Genomic DNA, 27,489 nt, shown 5'->3' with positions numbered 1-27,489 from the left:
AAAGAACACGTGTGTTTGTGTGTGTGTGTTGTGCCCTCCCTGTGTGCCCTACATTTAAAGCAGTCCAGTCCAATGTTAACACCAGCTGCTGTCTGTATCTCTAATTATAGCCTCTGCAGTACAGGCTCACAGGGCAAAGCTGGGGGGGTCAGGTTACTCCTTCTGAAAGCTCTCGCAAGCAGACACAAGCACACACACACACATCCTTGTTTAAACTGGGCCTCCAAAAAACAGTGTCTGACAAGGCCTAAAATCTCACATGGGGCTCAGCTAGGTATTTATTCACTTATTTACTCTTCACTTTGACCTCCGTTTGACAAGCCTGGGCACTGAGGAGGAAACATGTTTCCCCTGGAGTAAGTCTGGGAAAGGTTGGGAAATTTAGAAAGTTTTAAGTTTTAAGTGCTTCTTTTTTTCTTGAAGTTCTTGTCAAGGGCACACAGTGAATCTGCTTGGACCCCTGAGAATCTTGTAAAATGCGCTTTTGTCAGTGTTATCGAGGAACCACCAAGCATTTAATCATAATAGTACTACTTAATTCAATTTGCAGATGTAAAGGAATTGTTTTTATATTTGTTTACAGTTATGGAGTCAGTGTGGGTGAGATGAGGTGAAGAAATGGGCTTCTCAGAGGAAACACTGATGAAATATCAGCAGTTCGCTGGTGATTAATAAGCTCTGTGTTTCTGGGACATGTGAGTAGGAGACTTTTAGACCTTTGTCTCTTCACTGTATTCTTTTCCTGCCTTTTTCCTTCTTCTTTAACTCTTTTGTTCCTTTTACACCCTTTCTACCATACCTTGCTCCCTCCCTCTTTCCCTTCCCTATCTGTCTATTTTGGACCCTCAGAGGGGCTGGGTGACTCTCAGTGGGTCAACTTCTGTCTCCCTGCTTCTTTCTATCAGTCTCTCGCCTTTCTGTCTCACTCTCTCCAGCACTGAAACCTCGCATTGGTAACTTTTTGGGACACAAAACTTAGTTTCTTCGATTTTATCCCAGTTTCACGCCACTTGTGGGAAAGTTTTTGTGTAATTTTAGACCCGCTGTGATTTGGCTTAAGACAATTTTTTGTTTTTTTGCTGTATGATTTGAGTGTTGCCTCCACTTTCTTTTCTCATAATCAACTCGGGTCAAAAACAGGACTTGACAAGGAGCTACATACTTGTTTCTATGGTAACACAGCATTCCCAGAGCCCTTGAAAGACTGAAGATTATCAGTGAACATCCAGCAACTTCAAAGACTAAGGTACTTTAAAAATCAATTTCACTCTTTTAAAAGTTATAAAAATAATAAATTCAAAACAGATACATGAGAGTGTTTGCAATCCAACCAGTTACTCTTTTTTTTTATTGTCATTTAAAATAGATATTAGGTAACTAACAGCCAGTGAGATGGCGCTATTAATAACATGGAGAACCATCTGGGCCATATCTCTTATGTCACTGTTTCCTCTTGAGGTTTTGAAGGGACCACAACTGGTCTTTTAAACTGAGGGTCAGTTTAAAAATGTGTTCTTGACTTTGTGATTAGACATTAGCGGCTGTTACAGTACTGTGCAAAAGTCTCGAGACAACCCTCATTCCTTTTTATTTTGAATTATGGTAAAATGGGAAATATGTGCAGCTGGAAAATGGGAGGTATGTGCACACATGAGGTGTAGACTATAAGACTCCCATTTAGATGCTTTCCAGATGGTATCAAAATCTGATGGTACTCCGTTTGATGGTGATTGGTTTTGATAAGTTAACGAACAGCATTTCATTGGTGTTGGTGATTGTGCCACAGCTGGATAGAAAAACAAACAATGACCACTATCAGTCATGGATTCTTCATCTTGCCAAACAAATTTCAGCCACAAATCATAACAGAGCCTCCATCATGTTTTACTGATGGCTGGGTTTACCACTCCTTGGGACCTGTTACCACTGATTTTCACTCTAAATCTTATGTAATTTCATGTCCCTCAGCCTTTCCTCCCTATTTCACTTCCTTAAGAATTGTTTGTTGATAGTTTCCTTTCCATTGAAACCATTTCTGGTCAGGATTCAGTGGAACAGTAGATGGATCAATTGAAGGCCCAGATTAATCTCTCAGGTCCTGTTTTGGGTCTTTGCTGGAGTTTTCCTATTCCTTAAGGACATGACTTTGACATAGGGGAGACCGGGGATAGTTGTAACGTGGGTCAGTTGTAACACTTCCAATTTCTCCAATCAGGGCTAAGTTTCAAATGATGTGATTCATCCTGTGCATGCCCAATTCAGTTCTGCTATCACATGTGAAAAATCAGCACATTTTTTCAAACACAGACAATTTAATATGAAAAAAAGTAATTTTTATGCCCAAAAGTAAGTTTTTCTACTTTATTTTAATTTCTAATAGCATTATCTGCTTCGCAGTTAAATGCATCAAACTTAAATTATGTTATTTGTATGTCTATGGGGATATATTCTGTGTAGGTCTCCTGTGCTAATGTTTTAGCCGTTGGCTGTATTGTTAGCTAGTTCATGGCTATAGGAGTCTGGGTCAGTTGTAACAACAACAGTCTGGGTTAGTTGTAACAATAGTGCAGATGTTACAACTTACCACACTATTACTTTAACTTATATTAAACAAGTTGGGGCAACGACATCAGCAGAGAGAGGTTCACTGGTCGCCTCTGTATATGCGGTTAATGCCATTGGCAACACAATTCCTCCACTGTTTGTGTTCCACACATACATTATGCAGACCACTGTGTCAGAGATGGACCAGTAGGAAGTATTGGTAGTGGAAATAAATCAGGATGGGTGCAAGAAACAGATTTCCTCATCTTTCTGAAGCACTTTGCAAACCACACCAAGGTAAGCCATGATAAAAAGTAATGGAATTGCGATGCTGGTGCACAACTCCATTTTTTCAGCTTCATTGTTATGTTCAAAAGTTGGTGCAAGAGTTGTAGGTTATAATGCCCACTGAGCCAATGAGGCCAAACTCAAGGAAGACCAACCAAAATTAATGAAATATTCAGTTGCAGAAAATTCCATAATTTGTCTTTTTTGGGGGGTTGGAATATGTTCAAAAGCTAGATTTCTGCATTCTGTCACACACACATAGCTACATAAATGGCTCTAAGTGCATTCATGTGTTGAATAAACAAAGATTACATGTTAATGTTTTGTTAGTACCCTTATTTCATTGTGTTACATTTCACCCCAGGATATGTTACAACTAACCCAGACTATGGGGTTAATTGTAACATTTCACTCTTTGTGTTTGAGACCATACCATGCAATGGGTAATTGTGCTGCAGAGAAAATAGCTGCACTATTTAATAGCAGAGACATGTAAATACTTTGCATTAAATTTTCAATGCACTACCTTAAAAGAGCTCCAAGTTACAGACAGAAATGTCAAAAATGTTACAACTATCCCCGGTCTCCCCTACTGTTCCTCTGTTGTAGACAGTTTTTAGTCCTGACAGTTTTTCTTGTCCTCCACTTGTTCATTTTCCTCAACTCTATTAAGGACAAACTGCACACCATACAGAGATATAGCAAGTTTTTAATTAATAGCTCTTTGGGAGTCCCCTTGTTGGTACAAAAATACTGTCATATATCTGTCAGACTGTGCTATCTTTGTCATTTTCTGTAGTTTCAATGAAAAAATGCAAACAAACCATGTGTTTTTCTAACAGGCTGCTACTAACAAAGTGCCTAAAGAGACACATTAAAATTGGTCCTTTGCTAAGTTGTCTGTTATGTGTAGACACAACACTGCTTCATCCCTTTCTTAGGTGTTTTTTGATCCTTGAATGATTCATTGTCAGTGTTAAGTGGCTCAACAAACATAACAAACTTTGTGAAAACGGTCAGGTACAAGGACTAGACTGAAAAAGAATAAAAAACAGAAAAACTTTGAAAGACCTTCTGAAAGCCTGGAGACCTACTGCTCAAAACTGCAAGTAAAATTACATTAAATTTCTCCTTCATGATTTAATTCTATATGATGACCAATGTTCCCTCTAAGCTGCGCACGTGCGCAATTGCGCACTGCTGGCACGGTCTCTGCGCACAGAAAATCTGCATTGCGCACAAAAAAAAATCTAACCTGAATTGAAATTAAACTTAAAACTTTAACAATTCTGTTTTGCAGTGTTAGTCAGTAAGTGACTGGCTGCTCCCGTATGGGATTAGAACGGTGCCACCTTATCCCATAGTCCAGCCAATAATGCGATTCACATTCGTATATACGCAGCTAATCAACGTCATTGACAGGCTATGACAGCGTCCTTAGTATGTGCCGACACCGGTGTTTTAGCTGGCAAAGCGGCGTGGCTGATGTGGAGTGAAGTTAATGACAACGTGGATAACCATTGGAGATGTGAGCAGGACAGACGGAACAATTGACGGAAAAAGTGTGGACTTTATACCAGTTTTTAAATTGTGTTGATAGGCCACGTAAAACCAGAATTATGATAAAAAAAATATATAATGTTTGGTTTTCTTCCTGAATACTATCGTTGTTTATATTTACTGCGGGAAGAAACGGTAAAAACGGCGTTTTATAAGAAAAACACTCGAAAGCACTCTCCGCCTGTGACCAAAAACAAAACCAAAAACCCCCCCACCCTTTCCTATTGGTCGAAAAAAGTACCATGTCGCCCAATCAAAAAATGATATGGCAAGTTGTTAAGAAACGGGGGGAAGTTTTAGGAGTGACGGCGGTGTTTTGAGATGTGAAAGATTTGCGACGTTTAGCGCAAATCTTGTGTAGTTAGTGTGTAGTGTAGTCAATAGTTTTGTTGTGTGTGTCAGAACAATGAGGCGACTGCTGAATGTTACAGGTGTTACAGCAGTGATACATCTGCTGTTGTCAGGCCTGCAGGTATCAGGCTGTTGTTCTCCTTTATGTGGACAGAAATTATTTTTGGAGTGGCACAAACAATTTCTGTGGCATCAAATTTATGCAGAACAGCTGATTGTTCTGTAAATAGTTTGAAATGTTTATTTAAAAAAAACACCTTGGCTGCATTTTAAAAAATAGCTGTAAAAAACTTTGTTGTTTGCATAACTCAGTTAATTTTTGAAGAAGTAACTATATAATTAATTGCCAAACATTGGTCTTTATATACTGTATTTTGCAGACAGAGAGTTACGGGACTGTCTCCCAGACCACAGACTCAGACTCATAGTACAAGTCAGAGCTTTATTTTTTTTAAAAAGAAGAAGGAGAAAGTTGTGTTTTCAAAATTCGAGTTCAAGTTATTTTTACTTCCAATAGTGTGAACATACTACACAGGTCAATGACTACATTTTTGTTTTACATTTCCATTGTAAGTGGGCTAAAGCAGTTAATTAAAAGTAGTCTAACATAAATGTAAATGCTGTAATTTGATTATCTTAATAAACCATGTAACTTGGATGGATTCGATGCTGGCGTGACCACAGTGCACGCGTCTGATGTCGCTCACAGTGGTCCAAGGGACCGCTCAGGGAGTTTGTGTGTTCGCTCAGACACATGGAAAATTAGAGGGAACATTGATGATGACCATTTGCTCTCTTTCTGCATGGATGTAATGACACTGAGCACTTACCTGCAATTCCAAATCCAACATGTCTAAAAACTATAAAGTGTCCTAAATATGCTATTCTTTGAAATTAACAGTTAGCAAAGATGGAAAACCACATCACACTGTCAGCACAAAATCTAGTGAAAAAGCAACTTTTTGCTCAATACTGTTGTTAAGACCATAATTCATCCTTTATTCCCCCGTTAAACCTGTGCCTCCCAACCCTTTTCACTTGTGGCATCCTTAAAATGGAGCTACGTGCGTTATTTTTTAAAGCCTGCAGAGTTCAAAGAGTCGAAATTTCCAAAAGAAAGAAAAAAGATATATTCCCCTTTCTTTCTTTCAAAGCATCTTGGGGTCTCTCTAACATGTCTTCATATCCATAGGGGGTCCTGAACCCCAGGTGGGGAACAACTGCATTTGAAAACGCTCGCTCTGATGTTGAAACAATTGCCTTTCTTTTTTCTCACGCTTTACTCTTTTTCCTGTTCCTCTGTGCCATCAAATAACTTGTGAAATAGAATAAAGAGAAAAGGGTGACATATAAATAACTCTTCATTTATCGTGCCCATAAACTGAACCACATGTGCAAATATATTTTCACCTCCATGCAGTAAATGCACGATAATTTTAGGAACTTATCATCCTGATAACAAGCATTTATCAGCGGTTTGGGTTGTATTTGGTGCTGTATATCAAAGTAACGAGGACAATAATGCAAAACAAAGCTGCCCTACAAGTAAAAGCTCTGGATTCACACTCATGAACATCTGGGCTTTCCTGCTGAGACAAACCGTCATTTGACGGTGAAATAAAAGCAACTCAAAACTGGAAACATTACTAGCAAGTTTACTTTGTAAGCAGTACTGTGCTGACTCCTCCTTACAGCATTCGGTGACTCAGAGTTTTGACCAAGCTGTTGTTGTCTTTCATTTGCCCTTTCATTTGCCAGTTAGTTGTCGGCACCCACATTGTTCTAATTCTGCTCATTCCTTTGTCGTGGAGGAGGCAGCAGCACCAGTCGGCCATTGTGTGTGTGAGTGCGGATCAAGCTCAGAGCTCAAGGGTAACAGCAGGTGGGCTGGGTTGTCTGTATTTGAAGGCGGATATATACACGCAGAGTGAATTACATTTTTTTCTCTTTGGTGCATTTCTCAGATCAGAAATTTTCAAAAGCAGTTTGTTGTTGTGAAAGCAGTTTCTTTATCTTCTGAATGCTTTTCCCAGTTGGTGTAAATTATTATTCATGTCTGCTGTATTAATTGGGTATGGTAACCAAGATGTATTATACATGTTGGCAGAACTGTGCAGTCGGCTCAGCTATTTTCTTCTTCTTTCTTTAGCTGCCATAGCTGACCATTTTCCTCCACCTCACCCTATCCCTAGCATCCTCCTCTGCTACACCAGCCTTCTGCATGTTCTCCACATTCATGAATCTTCTCCGTGGTCTCCCTTTTTTCCTCTTTTTGCCTGGCGGCTCCATGTTCAAAGTCCATTCACCAATATATCCACTGTCCCTCCTTTTTACATACCCAGGCCAGACCAAGTTTGTCTCTACACCACACAACCTGAGCTGTCCATCTGATGTTCTCAAATCCATATTGTGTCCACATTACAAGAGATACTTAAGCATGCAATGAAAAAAAATCTTTTGGAAAGTCTTTTCCAGCATCTACAGTTGTCTGTGGTGATGTAGTTTTAGTTATTTTGGGGTGTGCCATTCTTTAAAAAAGCCTTTTTCTTTAATATATCATATTGACATGATTTATCACTGTAAAAACAAAACCTATAAAGTCTCCTGCAATCAATCTCCCACTTACAAAATTGTGTATCTTGGCCCTTTTGGAACTAAAATATACAGAAATAATGCATTATTTTCAAAGTATGCTGTTGCTGCTGCTGGTGGTGGCAGCATGGCTAAGCATTTTGACTATGTTGTAAACAATGACATGTGGACAACACCTTGATTCTTTCCTTTTTCAGCTGCTCTTTTGTAGGTTTGTGATTTGCTCGGGATTGCTGTTCCTACGGTGGCCCTGAGAAGCCAAACGGACTGCAACTTAAGAAAACACCAGCAATAAGAAAAACGCTGCAAAAGCACACAAAACACAACGGAAATAGGAAAAATGACAACGGAAATAGGAAAAAAAAGATTTCCAGAAGGACAAGGGAAGTGTTTCTGGGGAGACAATAACCTGATGGACCAGTTGCAGGAAACAAAATATGCTAAGAATTGCGCTGGGAGACACTTAAAAGAAGTGGAGGATCTATCGGTTTTGTGCGGAAAGAAAAGATGAGAGGTAAGTGTGTTAGCCTAACTATTAGCCTAAAAATCCGTCATCAGTATTATATCAATCACGCCTACCATGTTTTGGGTTCCTGCAACTGGTCCGTCGGGTTATTGTCTCCCCAGAAACCCTTCCCTTGTGTTTTTTCCTATTTCTGTTTTGTTTTTTCCTATTTCCATTGTCGTTTTTCCTATTTCTGTTGTGTTTTGTGTGCTTTTGCAGCTTTTTTCTTATTGCTGACGTTTTCTTAAGTTGCAGTTCGTTTGGCCTCTCAGGGCCACCGTATGTTCTGCTCAGTGACCCAGTGTGGGCCAAGCTTTGTCTGTCCTATGGATGGTCTCATATTTGACTCTAGAATACTTTGGTATATAGAGGAGTTAATGGTCATCTCAGTAACTGCAAAGTGACCAGGTCCTTTGGCTGGAAAACAAACCCAAATATCACCTTTCTACCACCATGCTGGACAGTTGGTATGGCGTGTTCGTGCTGGAATGCTGTGTTTGGTGTTCATCAATGTTCAGCGATGTAAATTTTAGTCAAACATGTTCGCTTTAGTCTCATCTGTCAAAAGAAAGATTGTTACAGAAGTTCAGAAGTGGTTTGTTAGGATGTAGCTTCACAAACCTAAGCCATGCTGCCATGTTCCAAAACATGTTCTCCTGGGAATAACTGACCCTCGTAGAGTCTGAGATGTAGTTCTTCAGCTTTTTGTCCACTTCATTGAAGATGAGAAACTGTCTTGAATGTTTTGACTTGTGAATGATCTCTCTTACAGTAAAACGATGGAGATCAAATTGCTTGGAAATTGTTTTATAACCATTCCCACATTGATCGGCCGCAACAATTAATTCTTTACGACCAGTGCTGATGTCTTTTCTCCCTGGCCTCATGTTAACACACACCTGAATGCTCCAGACCATCAAACTACCAAAATTTCTGCTTTTATAGAGGTGCTCACACTTGCTGATGGACAATTAATCAAGTGCATTTATTATTGACTGTTACTTAATTCCTATGGAAGCAGTCAGGGTGTACTTGGTTTTTCACTCACTGCTCCTGCAGCGAGGTTTAGTTTTGGTTCAGTAAATAATGACACGGTGGAATATGTCATGTGTTGTTGTTCATCTGAGGTTTTATTTACATCATTTTAAGACCTGACTAAGGATCACCTAGTTTTTTAACTAAGTCCTTATACTGTATATGAAACCTTATAATTCAAAGACTATATACCACGACTCTATATACTGCTGCAGTGGTGAATACTCATTTTAAACTAATGCATATGAATCTAAATATCAGGATCATACAAAGCTGTTCTAGTTGAGTCCAAGAATAATGTTACTGAATTTAATAATGAGCAAACAGGTTCCATTTAAGTCTAATTCAGGAAAAAAAACCAAAGCAATTGAGAAAAATTAAAAGGGAAAAGGTTGCAGACTGTGACACACAGTTTGACAGAAACTTTCAAACACAGAGGAAATAAACTTAATTAATACATTTAGGAGCAGAACAGTGAAGTGGATCTTTGCACTGTGCAGCTTTTCCCCTCTACCTGCTGCAGGAGATTTTGACCGCTCTCCAGTCCTTCTGTCATTGTAACATTGTTGCTGTTTTACCTGCTGCAAATCAATATGTTGGCCTGACTAACTGTTGCCAAGGCTTCGCTTGATCAGTGGTCGGCCTTTATATCACACGCACGCGCTCTCAGCTCAGCTTCTGAAATAACACAGACGGCAGCTGTTGTTCACCAGATCAATGCTCAGCTTTCTCGAATCAGACGAACACACAAATGTGCATTAGGGTGTGAGTGGGTAGAATTATGTTAAATTGATTTTGCAACTTGTTAACTGAACACTGCAAAAGAAAGGTCAGCCTGAGACCAGCTACCGAATCTTCACATTTTACTTTCTGAACCCCATGCTGAAAGAAAGAAGGAATTGAATGTGTGAAAAATGTAAAAGATAGCACAGCCGTGACATATTATTTTTGTACAAACAAGGTGATTCTCAAAGAGCTGTGAATTGAGACTTGATATATTGCAGCATGGTGTGTGTCCACTTAACACTGACCTGTGAATCATTCAAGCATAAAAAAGGCACCTAACTCAACAGATGAATCAGTGTTCTGCCTGCACAGAACAGACAACTGAGCAAAGAACCAATTTTAAATTGCATCTTTAAGAACTTTGTTACTTGCAGCCTGTCGCAAAACTTGGCATATTACAGCATGGTGTGCACTATGTGCTTAAAAAAATTAAGGAAACTGGTCAAGTGAAGCACAAAAGAAGGCAGGCCTACAAACAGCAGATGAACAGTATCTTCAAGTCTCAGGTCTTAAACAAGACCTGAGAGATGCATCTGGACCTTCAGTTGATCCACCTTCTGTTTGTCAAAGCCTCATCAGAAATGGTCTCAGTGGAGGGGTGGCTGTCAGAAAACCATTTTTAAGGAAGGGAAATAGGGAGAAAAGGCAGAGGTATACTAAATTACAGAAGAACTGGACTGAAAATCAGCAGAGTGATTCATCCAAAGTTGAAATATTTGGTTCAAATCGCCAGGTCAGGAGGGAGGTCCAACAGTGAGATCACAACCGTCTATAGCAGCTGCATTACAGTCAGTGGTGTTGGGGAGCTTGTTGCTGGATTTCGATCCATCATGCATTACCCTTTAGAAACTGTCGGGTTGGAAATGGCTTCATTTTCTTAGGATGACAATGATCCGAAACACGCTGCCAATGCAGTAAAAGCACAAGTGGAGAAAAGAACACACAATATAAAACTATCGGTCATGGATTGGCCTCCTCGGAGCCCAAACCTCAATATTTTTGAAGCCTTCTGGGATCATCTTGACAGAGAACAGAACAAAAGGAAGCCAATATCCAAAGACAGCTTTGAATCTCTTTAAAGAAGACTGGAGAAGAACAAAGGTGGTCATACCAAATCTTGACTTTCAAGCCCATTAGATTTGTCCAATTTGCCTTATATACTGTATTTCCACAAATGTCTACACATGCTTCAATACATCAGAGCACCTATTTCCCATTTTCCTTGCAAAATATAAATAAATAATAGCTGCTACTTTATAGGGTACAATGTAACTCAGGTACCCACGTGACTGGGTTTAACTCATCAGAAGAAGAAAGTGGAGAAATAACATGGGATGCATTTTGCCTCACGGTACTTTCATTATGTAATAAGAGGACAGCAAAAACATTGTCACCACTCTGTACTGAGTTTAAATTAATTGGCATCAAAGGTGAGACACAGCAGCCGATTCTCTTAATGAGACTTTCATAATGAATGCTTAAACCAGACCTGCACAAAGCATGCAGCACTCACATGGATCTGCATCCTTCAGAGTCTAATTAAAAAGAAGGATACAGAGCAGTTTCTTCAAATCTCCCCTTTCATATTAGCAGATACGCCGCGTGAGAGGCAGGCGCAGAAAGAGGGGAGAAAAAAAAGGAATCATCCCAAGCGCCACATAATGAACACAAACAACCTAACACGGGCATGTAATCATGTTACTGGAGCGCGGCCCCCGCTGCCATACAGTGATGAAAACTTTGTTTAGAGAAGTAATTTGTCTTGAAGCGCCGATTTTGGAGCGGGGATGTAATCGTCTTATCTCTTCTGTTTGTCTCTCTCTTCCTCGTCTTTCTGTCGCTCTGCCCCTCTCCTCCTCATGCAGTTTGTGTTCATCCTGACGTAGAAAAACAAAATGCTGCATAAATAAACACCTGCTGCGCATTGAGCTGCTAACATCAATGCCACAGACGTGCCAGTTACTCTGTTATATTGAGCACAAATTGACAGTGTGGGTGCAGTGAATTTATGGTGGTAACATATCTGCATAATGTCATATAACACACTTAGCAACTCCTGTAACCAGCATTCACTGTCAGTTCAGGACCACAAAACATTTAGCCCTCCAACGCTCCAGAGGTTTGTGTGGTTTTTAAAATGCTTGAAACATCTGTTTTAATGCTAATTGTCATTTAATATCAGATTATTTGTTTCTGTTAAACATTGCTTTAAAACCTTGTACGCCTCTTAGGAAAACTACCCTAACTTCGCTGAAGTCACAGAAGAAACTTTTTTGGTAAACTACAGTCGGTAAGTAAGCTAGAACTGAGCGTTAACTAGGTAACGGTTTTGTCATCACTTAATATTTATGACTACACTTATATGTACATCTTATTATATTATTATTTAACAAAACTCCCTCTTCTTCAGCCATATTTTTTATTGTTATTGCAATGCATTCTACAGTGGCCCTGAGAGGTCAAACACACCGCAACTTAAGAAAATGCAAGGAGATAATAAAATATAAAATAAATATATAAAATATGAATAGAACACAATTGGAATAGAAAAAAATGCTTCACAAAAAACCCCAAAATAAAACAATAAAAACACCCTACAAAACACAGCATAAGTGTTTCTGTGGAGACGATAATGTGACAGAGCAGCTGCAGAAGTCACAAGCTAACAGTAAACGGCTGATAGCAAACGTGTATCTACAGTATTATATGAGTCGTGTGATTAAAACAACAAACATTATCCACATCTTTTTCTCCCTCACAACACCGATGAATCCTCCACTTTGTTTAAGTGTGTCGTCATTCTCATATTTCCGTTTCTGTCATTCTGCAGCTGGTCCGTCACATTATTGCTTCCCCCAAAAAACACTTCTGTTGAGTTTTGTAGGCTTTCTCAGCATTTTTCTATTTTCCCATGTTTCCTTAAGTTGCAGTGCATTTGAACTCACTGTGCCACCGTACGTTTCGAGCTTGTCGTGGTCACTTTACACTTAAAAGAAGCAATTTGTTGCAAATCTATGTTAAATAGTAGCACAGTAGTACTATTTACATTTACTTTTAGCCAGAGTTTGGAGAGAATGGCTGAAGAACTGTTTACCTTCTCTTGAATATAATACACTTATATACTTTTTGCCTCGTGGCGCTTGTACTCAAAATGAATGAGTTGCCCTAACTTAGTCACCTTAAGTGAGCTGTACTTAGTTATTCAAAGGCAACGAGTTTGCATAATTTTTTCAAGTTCTGGAAACTAATCGTGTTTTAGACTGTAGTGCCCCAAAAACATAACTCATCAGCAATGTCTCACTGAAATTATGCCCCACTTATTCTTAAAATAAATAAATAAAAAAAACATGAAATTGAAATTGAAATTATTTGACATGTTATTCATGCCATGCTGGAATGAATCACTGGATTTCTCACTATTGTAATGACTTCTTACAATCCAGAAAGCCTAGCTAGGACTCACACATATATTGTAATTTGCCAATAAATAACAAATGACACTGCAAAACACAGTGGTTACACTGAGCAATGAAAGTCTGTGTAAGTACTGTTCACGAATTAACAAACACAACTAACATTAAATTAATTTAAATAAATAACAGGCATAGAAAAATACATTAAATAAATTAAATAAAGAACTGAGTCAAAATATATAGCGTGTTAGTTCAGCACTATTACAGTGATACAACACTGATAATGTATTTTTATATAAAATTCTATTATATTGTGTGCAAAATTGCCAATACACAGGCCAGTATTGTTCAGTAATCAGTCGGGGATTCAGTAACTTTACACTGAATGTGTCTTGCAGTGATGCTTTTAATTTTTTAAACATTCTTGAAAGTATTTCAGTACCCAGACTCCCTCCAAACTCAAGTTTCCTTCTCCTTCCTTCTTCTTCTCTCCCTCTGCTCCCAGCTATCTTCACCAATGAGCAGTCAGACCAGCCTCAGGGAGGGGGCCTCTCCATCACGGCCCAATCAGAGGACATTTCTGGATGATGTCATATTAACGTTCACCTCACCAATGGCCTGGCTGATGGTCGTGGCCCTTATCATCACGTGGTCAGCAGTGGCTATTGTTTTGTTTGATCTGCTTGATTATAAAACTCTAGCAGGTAACGGTTGTTTAATTTTCTTCTTAAAAAATCCTGAACTTTATTCAGCATTTTATTCTCATCATTTTATTATTCAAACTCTTATCATGATGTGTTTGTAATGTTTTATAATGCCTAATGACACTTTCCTTCCACTCATCAATCACCCATTTTCCACATTTCACACTTCCATATTTCATCTGAGCATTTTCCAACAAGATTTCAGACATTTTTGAAGCAAACTTCAAAAGTGGACATCATTTTCACCGAGTCAAACTATGGGACACACACCATCTCCTTGTTGCTTTCACCACATGTGCCTCGACATGTGTGTGTTTTGCTTTAATGCCAGTTCTGTTCAGAGTAACGTGAGGTGTGTTTCCCATCTTCTTGACGCACACTGGTTTAGCGAATGCATTTCCTCCTGTTCACATACTCAGTTAAACTTTAACATTAATTAGTCTACCATTTTCTTAGCTTATTTATCAGGGCAGTAGCTCCTCATTTCCTCCTAAATATCACTCATACGGCCGTAGAATGGATTGAAAGGGTGCGTTCTGGTGTTAACATGCATACTAATAACGGAGTCACAGGGGTTGATTGCAGCATTGAGCCGTACAAAGTAAAATGACTCATTTAATAATCTGCTTAACGTGGACATCAGTGGAATCCTGTGCATCGGCTGTTGCCACATTACACAAACGGGGAGCAGCTTTGTTTTCTCATATATTTTTTTAATCCCTTTATCTCCATTTCATGACTTAATTGTCTCGAGTAATCACATTTTGTTAGCTTTGATCCGGTTTTAATTGCTTCATTGTCATGAGATAACAGGAAATGAATTTCCCTGAGATCACAACCACGCTGCTGATTGAAGTGAATGCAACAGTGAAGATCTCTGCTTAAGCATTTTCAGTTCTGCTTAAGGCTTGCAAATCTGTAGAAAGCTGTTAATTTATATATTAGGGGAAACGTCCATTGCAGTAAATCACAATAATATAGCACGGAGACACGACGGTGCAGAGCTGAACATTACACTGCTTTCACTTTGAATTAATTCTCAAAAAGGCAAAAACTGCTTTCGCCGCTCCTTTATTGACAAGAAGCCGGCAGAGGGGTTTGCATATTTTTACGCCCTTCTTGATGCTTCTTTTTATTAGCAAAAAAACAAAAAGCAAAAATTTAGCAATGATGCAGTTTTTTAAAGCATATTGTTGAGAAATATGTTGTTTTCCTTCTTTGAGCGCTAGATCACCACAGCACTGCTCTCTGAGCTGTCTGTTAACTATAAAACTACAGATGGTAGCTGTGCTCGGAAGGAAAAAACACTTTAAACTCATTTCTAAAATTCACTGTTTCCTACGTTATGTCTTTAGTGTTCATTCCTGGAAAAAGAAACAAATTGTCTAAGTGAGAAACTGCCATTTTCAGAGAGGATTATTTGGTGAACTTTCTTCACTCAGATCAGCAACTTCCTGCAGCAGCCGCAGCTGATTGCTTGGCAACTGGTCGTGTCAAAAATAGCCTCAGCACAAGACAACAAATTCTCGTTTTACGCTTCGGTTTTAGCACATCACACTGTAACACGTTAAAGTGTTATTTTAAGTAATTACTGGCAAGTAGAGCTGTTTGGACACGTTTCTTTAAGCTAAGCTGAGGATGTCGCTTCTTAATTATTGGATATAAATGTGAGGATAAGACTTTAGAGTCTGACCCAGATTGTATTTTTGGGTTTGCCCTCATTTCAGATTATTAATGTTGATGTTTTTAAATATATTTTCATGCACATATTAATGCACATTGTCATAATGAAATAAATAAAAATAAACACAAAATTTGTAATATCAGCGTATCTCACATACATGGATGCCAGTATCTTTAGCTGGCCGGTATCAGCAGAAATTATCGACCAGCTGAATTCTTATTTGAGCTTTACAATCTCCTCATCCAATTATCAGGCAGGAGTCTGTAAAAGTGTATTTCTTTAAATACTGTACCAGTTGCTTAAATACTCAGAACTCAGTTAGGGTGAATCCATTGGTATGCATGTTAACATTATCAGTGTAAACCTGTAATTAGCATTTAATCCATAAAAGTTTTGATATTTATCTTGAAATGAACACTGTTTCAGTCACACCTTTAGTCAAAATGAATGTGTTTATTTTCGTCTGATAGCATCACTGTATCCAGTAAATTTGTGGCCACTTCCGCTGAAACAGCGTTTGTTTCAATAATGAAACTATTATCTTTTAATTGTGTGGAAGGGAGCTGGGTTGCAGTTTCACCCTATACATTTTTTTTATTATATCATTCATCTTTCACTTGGTCTTATGCCAAACCAGTGACCGTTCATTGCCAAACAAATGCATTAACCACTACATGTCGTGATTAAATAACTTGTAGAACCATCTTTAGCTCGAATCCCTTGAGGTAAATGTTTTCTAAAAAACTTCATCAGCATCTCACATTGTTGTGGAGGAGTTTTAGTTCATGCTCCTTTTTTGCAGTGTTGCTTCAATTCATTAATGATTACCACATTTCTTTATGCACAGCTCTCTTAAGGTCCCATTGAAGCATTTCAGTCAGGTTGAGGTCTGGATTTTGACCGGGCCATTGCAACACCTTGATTCTTTTCTTTTATCAGCCTTTGTGCTTTGTTTAGGATCATTGCCCTGTTGTTTGACCCAGTTTCAGCTAAGCTCTATCTGTCTGACTGATGTCCTCACTTCCACTCCATGGTCCATGCAGTGCCCAGGCCCTGTCACTAAAAAAACAAACCCAAATCATTACTGATGAAGTGTTTGGTTTGGGCCAAACACCTCTGCCTTGGTCTTGTGTGGCCAAAGGACATTTTTCCAGATCTTTTGTGCTTTGTTCAGAAACAACTTTGTAAACCTGAGCCATGCTGCTATGTTCATCTTATAGAGAAGAAGTTTTCTCCTTGAAGTCTTTCAAAACAAGCCATACTTTTTCAGTCTTTTTCTAATTGTAGTGCTATGAACTTCAATATTTAGCATGCTAACTGAGGCCTGTAGAGTCTGAGATGTAGCTCTTTGGTTTGTTGCCGTTTCCCTGAGCACGATCAGACCTTTGGGGTTAATTTACTGAAATGTCCACTCCTGGGAAGGGTGGCAGCGGTCTTGAATGTTTTCCACTTGTGAAGCCTCTTTTGCACCAGAGAATACTGAATTTCAAATTGTTTGGAAATGGCCTTATAACCCTTTACCAACTGATGGGCAACAACTGCCTCTGTAAGATCCCTGCTGTTGTCTTTCCTCCTTGGCATTGTGTTAACACACCTGAATGCTCCAGACCGGCAAACTGTCAAAAGTTCTGCTTTTATCAAAGTGAAAACACTTGCTGATGATAAATTAATGAAGTGCATTTTATAAGCAGCACCTGGCTGTGGAAGAAAAATGTGAAAAAAGGCTGTAGGTAGAGTAAACGTCCCCTAAATAAATAAAAAAAATTGATTTGGTTTTCTTTATTTTTTCTTTCTACACCTAGTGCTACATTCTTTTGCTCTTTTTTGAAGTTTTTTGAAGCCATAAAAAAATAATAACTAACACTCGGCGAACTTAAATAAGCCAAGTAAAACTGAAAGTTAAATATCAAACTGCAACTGAGCTTCCCTTTGCTTCTTTCCATGTACAACAGCAACACAGTGACCCTTCTATCTATTCTACTCTCCCACCGGTTGCTACTACACATCACCATCACTATCCTACAGCGTAAGGATAGGCCTGCCTCACACATCCAACACACTCATCTCTAACTCCTCTCCTCACTTTTCCCCTTTCTTTACCCCACTCCACCCCGCCCCTCCACTTCCCCTCCATGCTCATGCTGTCAATCACCTGCCATCCCATCCAAAGACTACACCTCATACTGTGACGACCCCGTGTGTTTACCTCCTGGTAAAACCAACAGCAAAAACACTGTTTGACTGCTCCGCTTGCTTTCAGAGTGTTGACTGCAGTTGTCCAGAGTCAAATCTGGATAGATGTGATTTTTGCTCAGCATGTTTTTCTTTAGTTCGGAGGCTTTGACTTTCATCTTTAACGGGTAAATCGATACTAAATCTCAATTTTTTAAGAGGCTATAAGCTATAATAGCTTTTTACATTCTGGATTTCCCAAATCTCGCTTGCAGAACAAATGAACCTCCATCTAAAAAAATGTACACTTTCACCCACATTAATGAATCCACTGATCCTGGTGGTCAGATTGGCATGATTGCCATTACATGCCTCTTAAAATGTATTTGAAACAAGTCTTAAAGCACCTAAAGACTCCAGACAGTCAGTCTGTTTGGAGAATGAACAGTTATTTTACTCGCTCTTTAAGCTTGAGGCAAACAGTGTCGATCTGCCCTGATGTCAAGCCTTTGTTAATTTACTTTAGATTCACTGGAATTCAGTCTCGTTCTGTTCTGTCACCAAGCGTAAACAGTCTGCATTTATCAAGGCCCACGGATGGGTGGCAAATTAAAGGAAATGAAGGACAGAAAGGTATTTGGCTGTCACAAGCATCCAGAATACACTCAGTGCTCCTTGACATCATTCCTGCACTTTACTAAAACACTGCTCCTCCAAAATCCATTTCATCATTTGGTGTTTTCATTTGGCAATTGTGGAGAGCACTGTCCCTGGCCCTGAACCTCCCAAATGGTTTGAGAAGTGCTGACTGAAGTCCACAGTTTTAATTAAAGCATTAAGTGACCCAGTATTCCTGCTCGCTTTCAGTTTCTCCAATCATTTGCACAGCTTTTATTTTTCTTTAGTTTGTTACCCATCAGCGTGTCCTCGTTCTTTCCTAGTGTTGTGCATAAAAACCAGCATGCTTGTCTGGACTTTCTCAGTGATGATTAATGTGGTACATGTTTCCATGACTGGTAACGTGATAATTCAGGATCATTTTAATGTTGAACAATAACAGAGTCCTTCAGTGAGAGTTTACTTGTTTATGAAAGTTACTCATCTTTATATAAGTCAAGGAAACCTTTTGCCGAGGGGCTAGACCGGAGAACGGGAGTACACAGGGATTTTCTAGAAGCTCAGTGTAGGATGTACATGATAGTTTTTCCTTTCATCCGTTCAGTTTTTGAAGCAAACATTTCCAAGGTGAAAAATGACAAAATGCTGGGCTCAATTTTTTAACACAAGGCTTTTCTTCCATCACAACACTCCAGCAGAGATCAGGGTGCATATATGAAACAGCTACAAGACATTTTTGGAATATTAAAAAAGAAATACAGTTGTAGATTTTTTGAACATACATGCATTTCAGATCATCAAGAAAATTAAAATATTAGACAAATATAACACAAGTAAACACAACATGCAGTTTGCAAATGAAAGTGTTTATAATCAAGGGGGAAAAAATCCAAACCTACATGTAGCCCTGTGTGAAAAAGTAATTGCCCATCTTTTTAAATCATGAATTAACTGTGATTAACTGCACTTTTTGGAAAGCTGAGTTGAATTTCATTTAAATAGAAGCTTTCTGACAAAATGAAGCTAGAATATCTGAAAAAGTAACGCATCAAGCCTTAATTTGGAAGTTTATATCGGCCATAAATTCCTGCTCCGAAGCTCATGCACACTCAGGACAATGATCCGAAACACAGCAGCAAGTCCTCCTCTGAATGGCTCAAAAACACAAAATGAAGGTTGTGGGGTGGCCTGGTCAAAGTCTGGGCTCAAATCTGATTGAGCTGCAGACATAAATACCTTGTCCCCAAACCTTCCAATCTGGCTCAAATTAAACAATTCTGGAAAGAATGGTGGTCCAAATTCATCCACAGCGATGTGAAAGACTTGTAGCCAGTAATTGCAAACGCTTAGTTGCAGTTCTTGCTGCCAAGGGTGGCACAACCAGTTATTAGGTTTAGGGGGCAATCACTTTTGAAAAAGTTTTTTTCCCCTGAAATGAAAAACTGTATCTTGGATTTACTCAGTTTATCCTTGTCTAATATTACAATTTATTTGATTATCTGAAACAAGTCTGACAAAAAAATAAGTAAATAAATCAATAAATCAGGAACAGGGCAAATCATTTTTCATAGCACTGGATGTGAAAATATGCAAACTCAGTCTCTGTGAGTGATTAAAAAAAAATCCTTTGAGCATTTAAGACTTAAATGGATTCTGGTGTCTATCAAAGCTGCACTGACTTTGGTAATAGTGCTGCAAATAATACGGGTTAGTATAGAGTAAAAAGGTTGAAGAACTGAAATGAAGTCTTCCTCTTGGCAGCTCCATCTTCAACATCTCTTGCCCAATATATCCACCATCCCTCCTCTGCACATGTCCAAATGATCTCAGCCAAGCCTCTCTAACTTTGTCTCCAAACCACTCAACCTGAGCTGTCCCTCTGATGTATTCATTTCTAATCCTGTCCATCCTGGTACTCCCAGACATTGTGGATATAAAGGACAAAGGATGTTGAAGATGGAGCTGCCAGGCAGGAGGAAAAGAGGAAGACCTCAGAGCAGATTGATGGACATAGCGAAGGAGGACATGCAGAGAGTTGGTGTGACAGAGGAAGACTCTAGGGACAGGGTGAGATAGAGGTAGATGATCTGCTGTGGAGGCCCCTAAAGGAAGCAGCCAAAAGAATAATAATAATAGGAAGATACTTTCACATATAGGATTTTGCTGCTCTCAGATTCAGCAGTGATATTGTGTAAAGTTTCAAATACATCCCGAACACTTACAACTCTACTTTAGGCCACAATATTTACAGCACTCTGACCAAAGTCAGTGGGCTTTGATAAATGTATAAAACCATTTGGTGTCCAAGTCTTAAAAATGAAAGGTCGTAAAACCTGAAAGGGTTTTTACTCATTGCTCACAGAGTTGAAGTGATCGTTCACTCTGTATTTTTTGACATGAAAAAAAGAAAGAAAGAAAAAGTTTTGTTTTAGTCTTTTGCACAGGTGAGTCGGCATTATGAGAAATACCTTGACTGTTTTGAGATCTGCTTTAGGAGTGGAGAGGATGATGTTGCTGATGTGAGTATTGCACCAGAGCAATCAAGAAAAACTACACGAAAAATATGGGATAACATACGGAATTAGAGAGACAGAGACCCCCACACTCTCAGGGACATACTCTATAACACGGGCAATTCAGAAGAAAGCAAAAAACAAAAATAACAAAAACAGGAATGGAAAAATGCCGAGATGCGTGAGAAATGCAAAAGCAAAAGGTGTCACGTCTCAGCTGTGTGTTAGGCAGGGAACGACCCAAAATGCAGGACTTGGCAGACAAAAGTATAAATGAAAACAGCTTTATTGCTCTACCCTTGCAAAAAATACAAAATTAACTTATGCCAGGAGCTAGTAATCCAACAAACAGAACTATACAGGGAAAGATCGAGGAAGGACTCAAACAGACTGAGGAAGATTACGACAGAGAGCAGAATGAGATCATATATACAAACAGGGAACAGGTAACAGGTGGGAACAAGACTGAAACGACCAATGAGACACAGGAAGCAAAGCTAAACACAAAGCACACTAAATCTAATATCTAATAATATTCCAGGTAGGAGGAAGGAAGGATAGAAAGAAAAAATGGAGGATAATCTATATTCTCTTGTCTCATTTATTTTCTCTTATCCAGTTTGTTTTTGTCTCTTCAAACTCTGCGCTTTTCTTCTGAAGTTTGTTTTTTTGTCAGAGCCCCTTGGGTTCCCTTTTTTAAATCTCTGTTGCACAATTTGTATTTTTTATCTATATCCTTTCTGTTTTATCATTTTGATGTGGCTGCTAAGCTGCAGTAAACTAAAAACATAACAAAAACAAAAGGCAGAAGAGAGAAGAGTCAGATGATAAGCACATGAAAGTGAGAGCGTGAGAGAAAATAGATTTAAAGAGGAGCGAAGTGGAAGAGAGGTGTGATTTGAAAAAAAAGAAAGAAAGAAAGACAAAGAAAGGTGGAGCGGAAGGGAAACTGAGTGACGGAGTAACAGCAATCAAAAGAAGGAGAGGGAGCGTTAGCAAGGGAGAAAGCTGGCCTCCTGTTCCCTGTCTCTCTGGCTCTGTGTCTGCAGTGCCAATCAAAGAAATGTCAGTGCATTAATCAGTTGTTTTATGAGGCTCCATTAGCCTATGCACCTCCTCCGCACTGGGCGAGAAGCAGGCGGAAAGCTTCCTCCACCTGGGAGAGAGAGACTGAAAGAGATCCACGGAGAAAATCCAAACAATCCATTTAGCACTCCAGAGCCAACAGCTATCTGAATGCAGAGTATTGATGAATGTGCTAATTCACATGTTCCTCAGAGAGGCAGATGCAAAACACCTGCACTGCAGTGGCAGCATATGATTACAGTTTGTTTTAAGGACTTTTAGCAGCTTAATAACAGGTAATAGTTTCAGGACCAGAGAAGCCAAAATAAGAATTAATATCCGGCTGCTTGCAGATATATTCGGGCAGAGCAGCGACAGGTCATGCCTTAATCAGCTGATTGCACATGAGATCAAGTCATTTTAAGCTCACGTGTGCAGCTCGGTAAGACAATAAACAGAAACAACAGCAATTACTGGACAGTTTAAGAAAGTGTTAAAGAAGCTGTGACACACAAACAGCCTTTAAAGTAGATAAAAAAAATGTTCAAAAGACACAGAAGGAAGGAAACAGAAAATAATATTCCAGCATCATGTCTTCATAATGCTTCTCATGCAGCATTTGATTACGACCTAATCACGCCCGTGTTCAGTAATCCAACCTAGAAATCACATTACATTTTCTATTACCGTAACGAGCAAACATTTAGCTGAATGTGTGTTTAACTAATGCATTTGTCGTTAATAGACGGCATGCTTCATTCACTCATTTGCTCGCGCAACAAAACACCGCCTCTGAATGTAATCCAGAGCACTATTACAATCATTATGGGAATAATAGTTTAGCTGGAAATGTAATTTGTAGGAAACCGGGCACCCAATTTCCCGTGGAAAAAGGTAATCCTTAAAATGACACAATTGGAGAAAAATATGTATCATTTGGTACCTTGGTGGAGGTCGCCCTTTATAAATGGCTTTAGCTGTAGGTAAGTCCATTGGTTTCATTGCTAATAATTGTGTTTCAGTTGTAAGCTTGATTGAAATCTCAATGTTTGCTCAGATATTAATGCAAACAATAAAAAAGTCTTCTTTTTTTTTTAAATTTAGAGACATCAAGTCTTCTTTTTGAATTCTGATTGAATTCTTAAATTTGATCTTAATAATAATGCATCCATCATCCCAAAATCCCCTTCTGCTTTTACTTGACCTGTCCTCATTGACAACTCCAAACTTTTATCTTAATAGATTTAACTATCGCCAAAAAACAAAACAACAAAATATTTTACTGGAAAAACAGTGGCTCAGTTTCCTGACAGATCATACAAATTTAGAAAACTTGACTTCAGCTTGAAAGAACAATTTGACCCGATTTGGAAAAACATGGTCGTCGTTCTTATGTTACCCAGCATGCATTTAGAACAATAACATGACAAAATCACACGCCAAGACTGCCCACCATTTTTGATACACACAACCCACCTCATCTCCTTCACTGTTTCTTTGATCTTTTATTCATCGGCAAATAAATAAATTAAAAAGGTGTGTGTGTGTCTGTGTGTGCGTGTGTGTCTGTGTGTGCGTGTGTGTGTGTGTGCAAAAAAACATAAAGTAAACAAAACAATGTAGGCCATGTTGATAGCAGCCTGTGGAGTGAATTTGTGGACGACTCTGGGGGGGACGATTTGACAAGATGAACAAATATAAATCAGTTAAAAAAAAAAACACTTGTTGAGCAGTTTATGGTTGTGGAGTGTTTAATATTTCAGGTCCACATTTTGACACTGAGCAAATACCTGGGCTGCAGACTGCAGAGAATACAATGGATCTACTGTACATTAAATATTGATAATTTTATATAATATATATGACAAATTTTAAAAAAGCAATACTTTTGGCAGGGTCGTAGAAATAATGGTTACACATAGATATTAATAAAACCAGGGACAGTGTATTAGACGGGTATATATATTTATAGATCGTTGATATATTAGTCTGTATGCTAATAATAATATTTTCATCACATGAATATGACGACTTTTATTTTTTATGTCATTAACATTTGTTGCTTATACGTATGAAATACAGATCTGATTTTAATTCATATAAGAAATAATTTACTGTGAGATTCATGCTGTGACGATGTCATTATCTTTCTATTTTTGCCTCTGTATGCCACCAAAGTGCACTATTTTTTATTTTATTTCAGGTTTTTATTTATTGCAGGGATTTATGAACTATTTAGGAATTAAAACCACATTTATACACAGAAAAACAGAAGTAATCGCACAATTGACTAAAAAGTGGTGACCTGCTAAAGCCTGTTCTGGTATATTCTGGTATATTCTTAAAAACACAGAAGGAGTAAAAAATAGACGAAGCTTCCAGCTCTGTAGAGTGAAGCCAATGTTAATTACCATAAACCTGCATGCTTTTTCAAATCTCCCAGCAGTGATATCTGTAGTTTTCAAAAAAAAAAACTTCTGGTCCTATACAAGTCAAGGTTAGTTTGTCCCATTAGTTTTTAGCCTTTTAAAAATTAGGAGCTATGTATAAAAATGGCTGTAATTCCTAAACAATGGTTGTAATACTCTTGTGAATTGAAGCTAAAAGTTGTCACTTTACAAACTCATATATTCATTGATTGATTTAAAACACTTTGCTGGTGTACAGAGTTAAAATTAAATTTAGAAATTATTTCATTGTCCTAATATTTACGAACCTACCTGCATTTATATAATAATTCAGCCCTTTTACATTTTTGGTAACTGGTAAAAAACCATTGTGTATTACTGACTTAAAGATCCAGTATCAGGGTGCTTGTAATGGAAAGATTAGTGAGTCACAACTATTTATATTTATGCAGATGAGATCAGGGGTGGAAATCCAGGTAAAAATTAATCAGGAATGTTTTAATATTTCTGCAAATTTAATACCGCTGTGGTTTCTTGCTGTGCTCTCATTCAGCATGTGCTCTGCATCTTGGAGAAAAAAAATGTTTTTTTAATGGAAAGTGTGATTTGTGTTCGGGAGCAGCTTTTTTCTTTCTCTTTAACATCTTTGCTGCATTAAAGCAGCAAAGCTGTAAATCTAACGCTATATGTGGCTGAAAACACGAACTATGCAGTGAGGCGCAGAGACGAAGGCTGCTCATCGTTGTTTTTCTCAGCTCTCGTTGTGGATTATCTTTCTATTGTGCGTGTTCTTCCTTTTCCTCTCAGCATGCGTCCTGTGTGTACTTCATACGATGCAGTTTCGGTTAATGTCATGCTTGTGTGTCTCCCCTCCTCAGGCCTCCCTCCCCCTGCCGCCATTGGGAAGAGAAGTATGAGGACTAGAGGCAAGCAGAGACTTCTAAGCCAGCATACATCACATATACACCCAAATTCAAAACATAAACCTGTCACATAGTGTACTATACTATGCTATGCGATGCTATGATATTATACTATATAGCATATTGTATACTATGATAGTATGCTAGCATATGGTTGCAAAAACAAACCAAGGCTTACAGAAGTGTGTCAAACCCCATCATTGTGTGTGAGCTTGAACAGCTTCATAGGGTAAAGTCTTATATAATTGTCTGTCATATAAAATCTTACAGTTTGGATGTTAAACATGGCCAAAGTTTCAGTTGATGACATCAGTCTATTTATATGTAATCCGCATGAGCCAAAAGCTCAGGCGGGCTTCACACTGGTCTAAAACCTCTGTGTCACCTTGGTTTTTCTACTCTTGTCTCTACACGATATCAGCGGGAGAGGATATCCGAACACACAGCTCTGACTGTGAGGTCAAAAGTGCTTGAGATGGACAGCCAATCAGAAGAAAGCCCTCTTAAAGGGAGAGGAGCTAAAACAGCTTGTTTCCAAAGTCCAGGATCAGATAACTAAGGATTATTTTGAACTGTGAAAGCAAAGCTACTCTATTAGAGTCCAAATAAATACAGAATAGTAAACATTCAGTGGCCACTTTATTAGGTATAACTGTTGAACTGTTTGTTAATGCAAATATCTAATCAGCCAATCACATAGCGGCAATTCCATGCAAATTTAGGCATGTAGACACGGTCAAGACAACCTGGTGAAGTTTAAACTGAACATCTGAACGAGGAAGAAAGCTGATTTTAAGTGACTTTGATTGTGGTATGGTTTTTGGTGCAGACAAGCGCTTAGAAAGTGCTTAGTTTCGGTCACTGACTGAGAGAAAGTTACGTTCGAGCAAAACTTTGATTTGCCGTTCTAGTTCAGATAAAACATTAAAATGAAAGGTTCTGTTGTTTAGTTATATACTATTCATTAGATCTTTATCTCTATTCTGCTTTGCTTTAGGTGGAGTTCGTCCAATAAAATCAAGCTCTGCTGGAGTCTCACCTCAGGAGAGCACTGATTGGCTGGAGATGATGTGGGCATTTGCAGCCAGTCTGGTAGCTCCTGATGAGGAGGAGGAAGGTATTCATCATCTAACCGAAAGCCTCACATGTAAGAAAACATCACCTGACATTAAATTAACCATCAGTTGTTTGACCGTTATTAACAATTCATGCGATGCTCGTCCTGCCTAACGTTTTATTAAGGGCTTAGCTTTTGCAGTAGCTGACTAAGAGGGTTATGATGAATAGACAAAGTGTGCACACATGCCGCTGAGGGCAATTTAAAACTGCATTTAAAACATTTACCGTAGATTCAAAATTAACTAACAGTCATTCTGATTCACACTGATGGCAGCAGAAAGATGTGCTACAGTTCAAAGCCAATCAAAAGGCAAACAATCATTCCTTTATGCACCCAGTCTTTAACTGATTGCTGGGTAATGTCAGCCATTTATTTTCATGCATGTAAAGGAAAGTTTGTTGTATGTGTCACTCACCATCTGGCAATATTTACACTTGGAAAATTCGTTTTTATGAACTCTCTTTCTTGCGTATCAGCTTTCCACTCAGAGGATCTCTGAGGGACAGGAAGTGGAAAAGGACAAGAGCTGGAGGAGAGAGGACAGAAAGGTTGAGACGGCTGTTACAGTGTTGCACATTATATCACAGTAATGTTTTTTCTGTCTGTTCAACGGTAACTGATGATTTAATTTGATGAATAAAAGATTCCAAATCGAAACCTTTGCTCTTCTTTTTTTACACATTATGATCTTCACGTCTGTGTCGCTTCTGCTTGTAGTTACTGGACTTTTGTGATTTGCTCTAAAATAGGTGGATTGGTTTTTTTATATCAAATTTTAGGCACATTAGAATATGTTCCCTGCGTTACCATGGAGACATAAAATGACAAAATGTAAGGTAATGAAATGAAGCACTCCTGGCTTCCACCGCCACCATTGCAACATCCAAAAAAGGAATTTATTGCCCTTTAACAAAAGACAGTCACCTCTCACGCGTCCAGCATTGCAACAGCTCACGAGTATCTCTGCCTTTGATTTTATGCCTTGACACGAGCACCCATAACTCTGGCCCTTTTACCAGGACTCGTGAGTAGGAGCACGTCTTTCCAAGTGCTTGTTGTCCAGAGAACAACACCCCTGGGGCAACAACTGCCTCAGCCAATCAATGCTTATGATTTCCTTGCCCTTCTGCCAATGCCAGCGAAACAAACAAACAAACAAGAAAGTAAAATGTCTGACCCTGGGCAAGATTGTCAAGTCGGCACCCTGG

At 38.7% G+C, this 27,489-nt stretch overlaps 1 protein-coding gene across 7 annotated transcripts; it reads left to right on the top strand.

The window, feature by feature from the left end:
- The first annotated feature begins 216 nt into the window (after positions 1-216).
- Positions 217-26,938, top strand: LOC116309590 (triadin). 7 transcript variants are annotated; one of them, XM_039599259.1, is made up of 9 exons: positions 217-356; positions 584-695; positions 1,141-1,246; positions 11,893-11,951; positions 13,580-13,778; positions 17,633-17,674; positions 25,117-25,164; positions 26,159-26,308; positions 26,758-26,938. In XM_039599259.1, the coding sequence occupies exons 5-9, from the start codon at positions 13,592-13,594 to the stop codon at positions 26,778-26,780; spliced, it is 450 nt and encodes a 149-aa protein (XP_039455193.1). In that variant the 5' UTR covers positions 217-356; positions 584-695; positions 1,141-1,246; positions 11,893-11,951; positions 13,580-13,591; the 3' UTR covers positions 26,781-26,938. The 7 variants fall into 7 exon arrangements, with proteins under 7 accessions (XP_039455193.1, XP_039455194.1, XP_031582111.1 ...); XM_039599260.1 differs by lacking the exon at positions 1,141-1,246; XM_031726251.2 differs by lacking the exons at positions 1,141-1,246; positions 11,893-11,951.
- Positions 26,939-27,489: the final 551 nt, after the last annotated feature.

The sequence above is a fragment of the Oreochromis aureus genome, linkage group 15, assembly GCF_013358895.1.
Source record: "Oreochromis aureus strain Israel breed Guangdong linkage group 15, ZZ_aureus, whole genome shotgun sequence".
In the NCBI taxonomy this organism is placed as follows: domain Eukaryota; kingdom Metazoa; phylum Chordata; class Actinopteri; order Cichliformes; family Cichlidae; genus Oreochromis; species Oreochromis aureus.
The sequence above is the reverse complement of the archived record's forward strand: the minus strand, read 5'-3'. Positions and strand labels throughout refer to the sequence as shown.

What these genes read in the sequence shown, in the direction of transcription:
- LOC116309590 (XM_031726251.2), top strand. Translation starts at nt 13,592, where the DNA reads ATGAGCAGTCAGACCAGCCTCAGGGAGGGGGCCTCTCCATCACGGCCC. An exon ending in GAGAAGTATGAGGACTAGAG is followed by an intron (nt 25,165 to 26,158) that starts GCAAGCAGAGAC and finishes GCTTTGCTTTAG; the next exon opens with GTGGAGTTCGTCCAATAAAA. An exon ending in TCTAACCGAAAGCCTCACAT is followed by an intron (nt 26,309 to 26,757) that starts GTAAGAAAACAT and finishes CTTGCGTATCAG; the next exon opens with CTTTCCACTCAGAGGATCTC.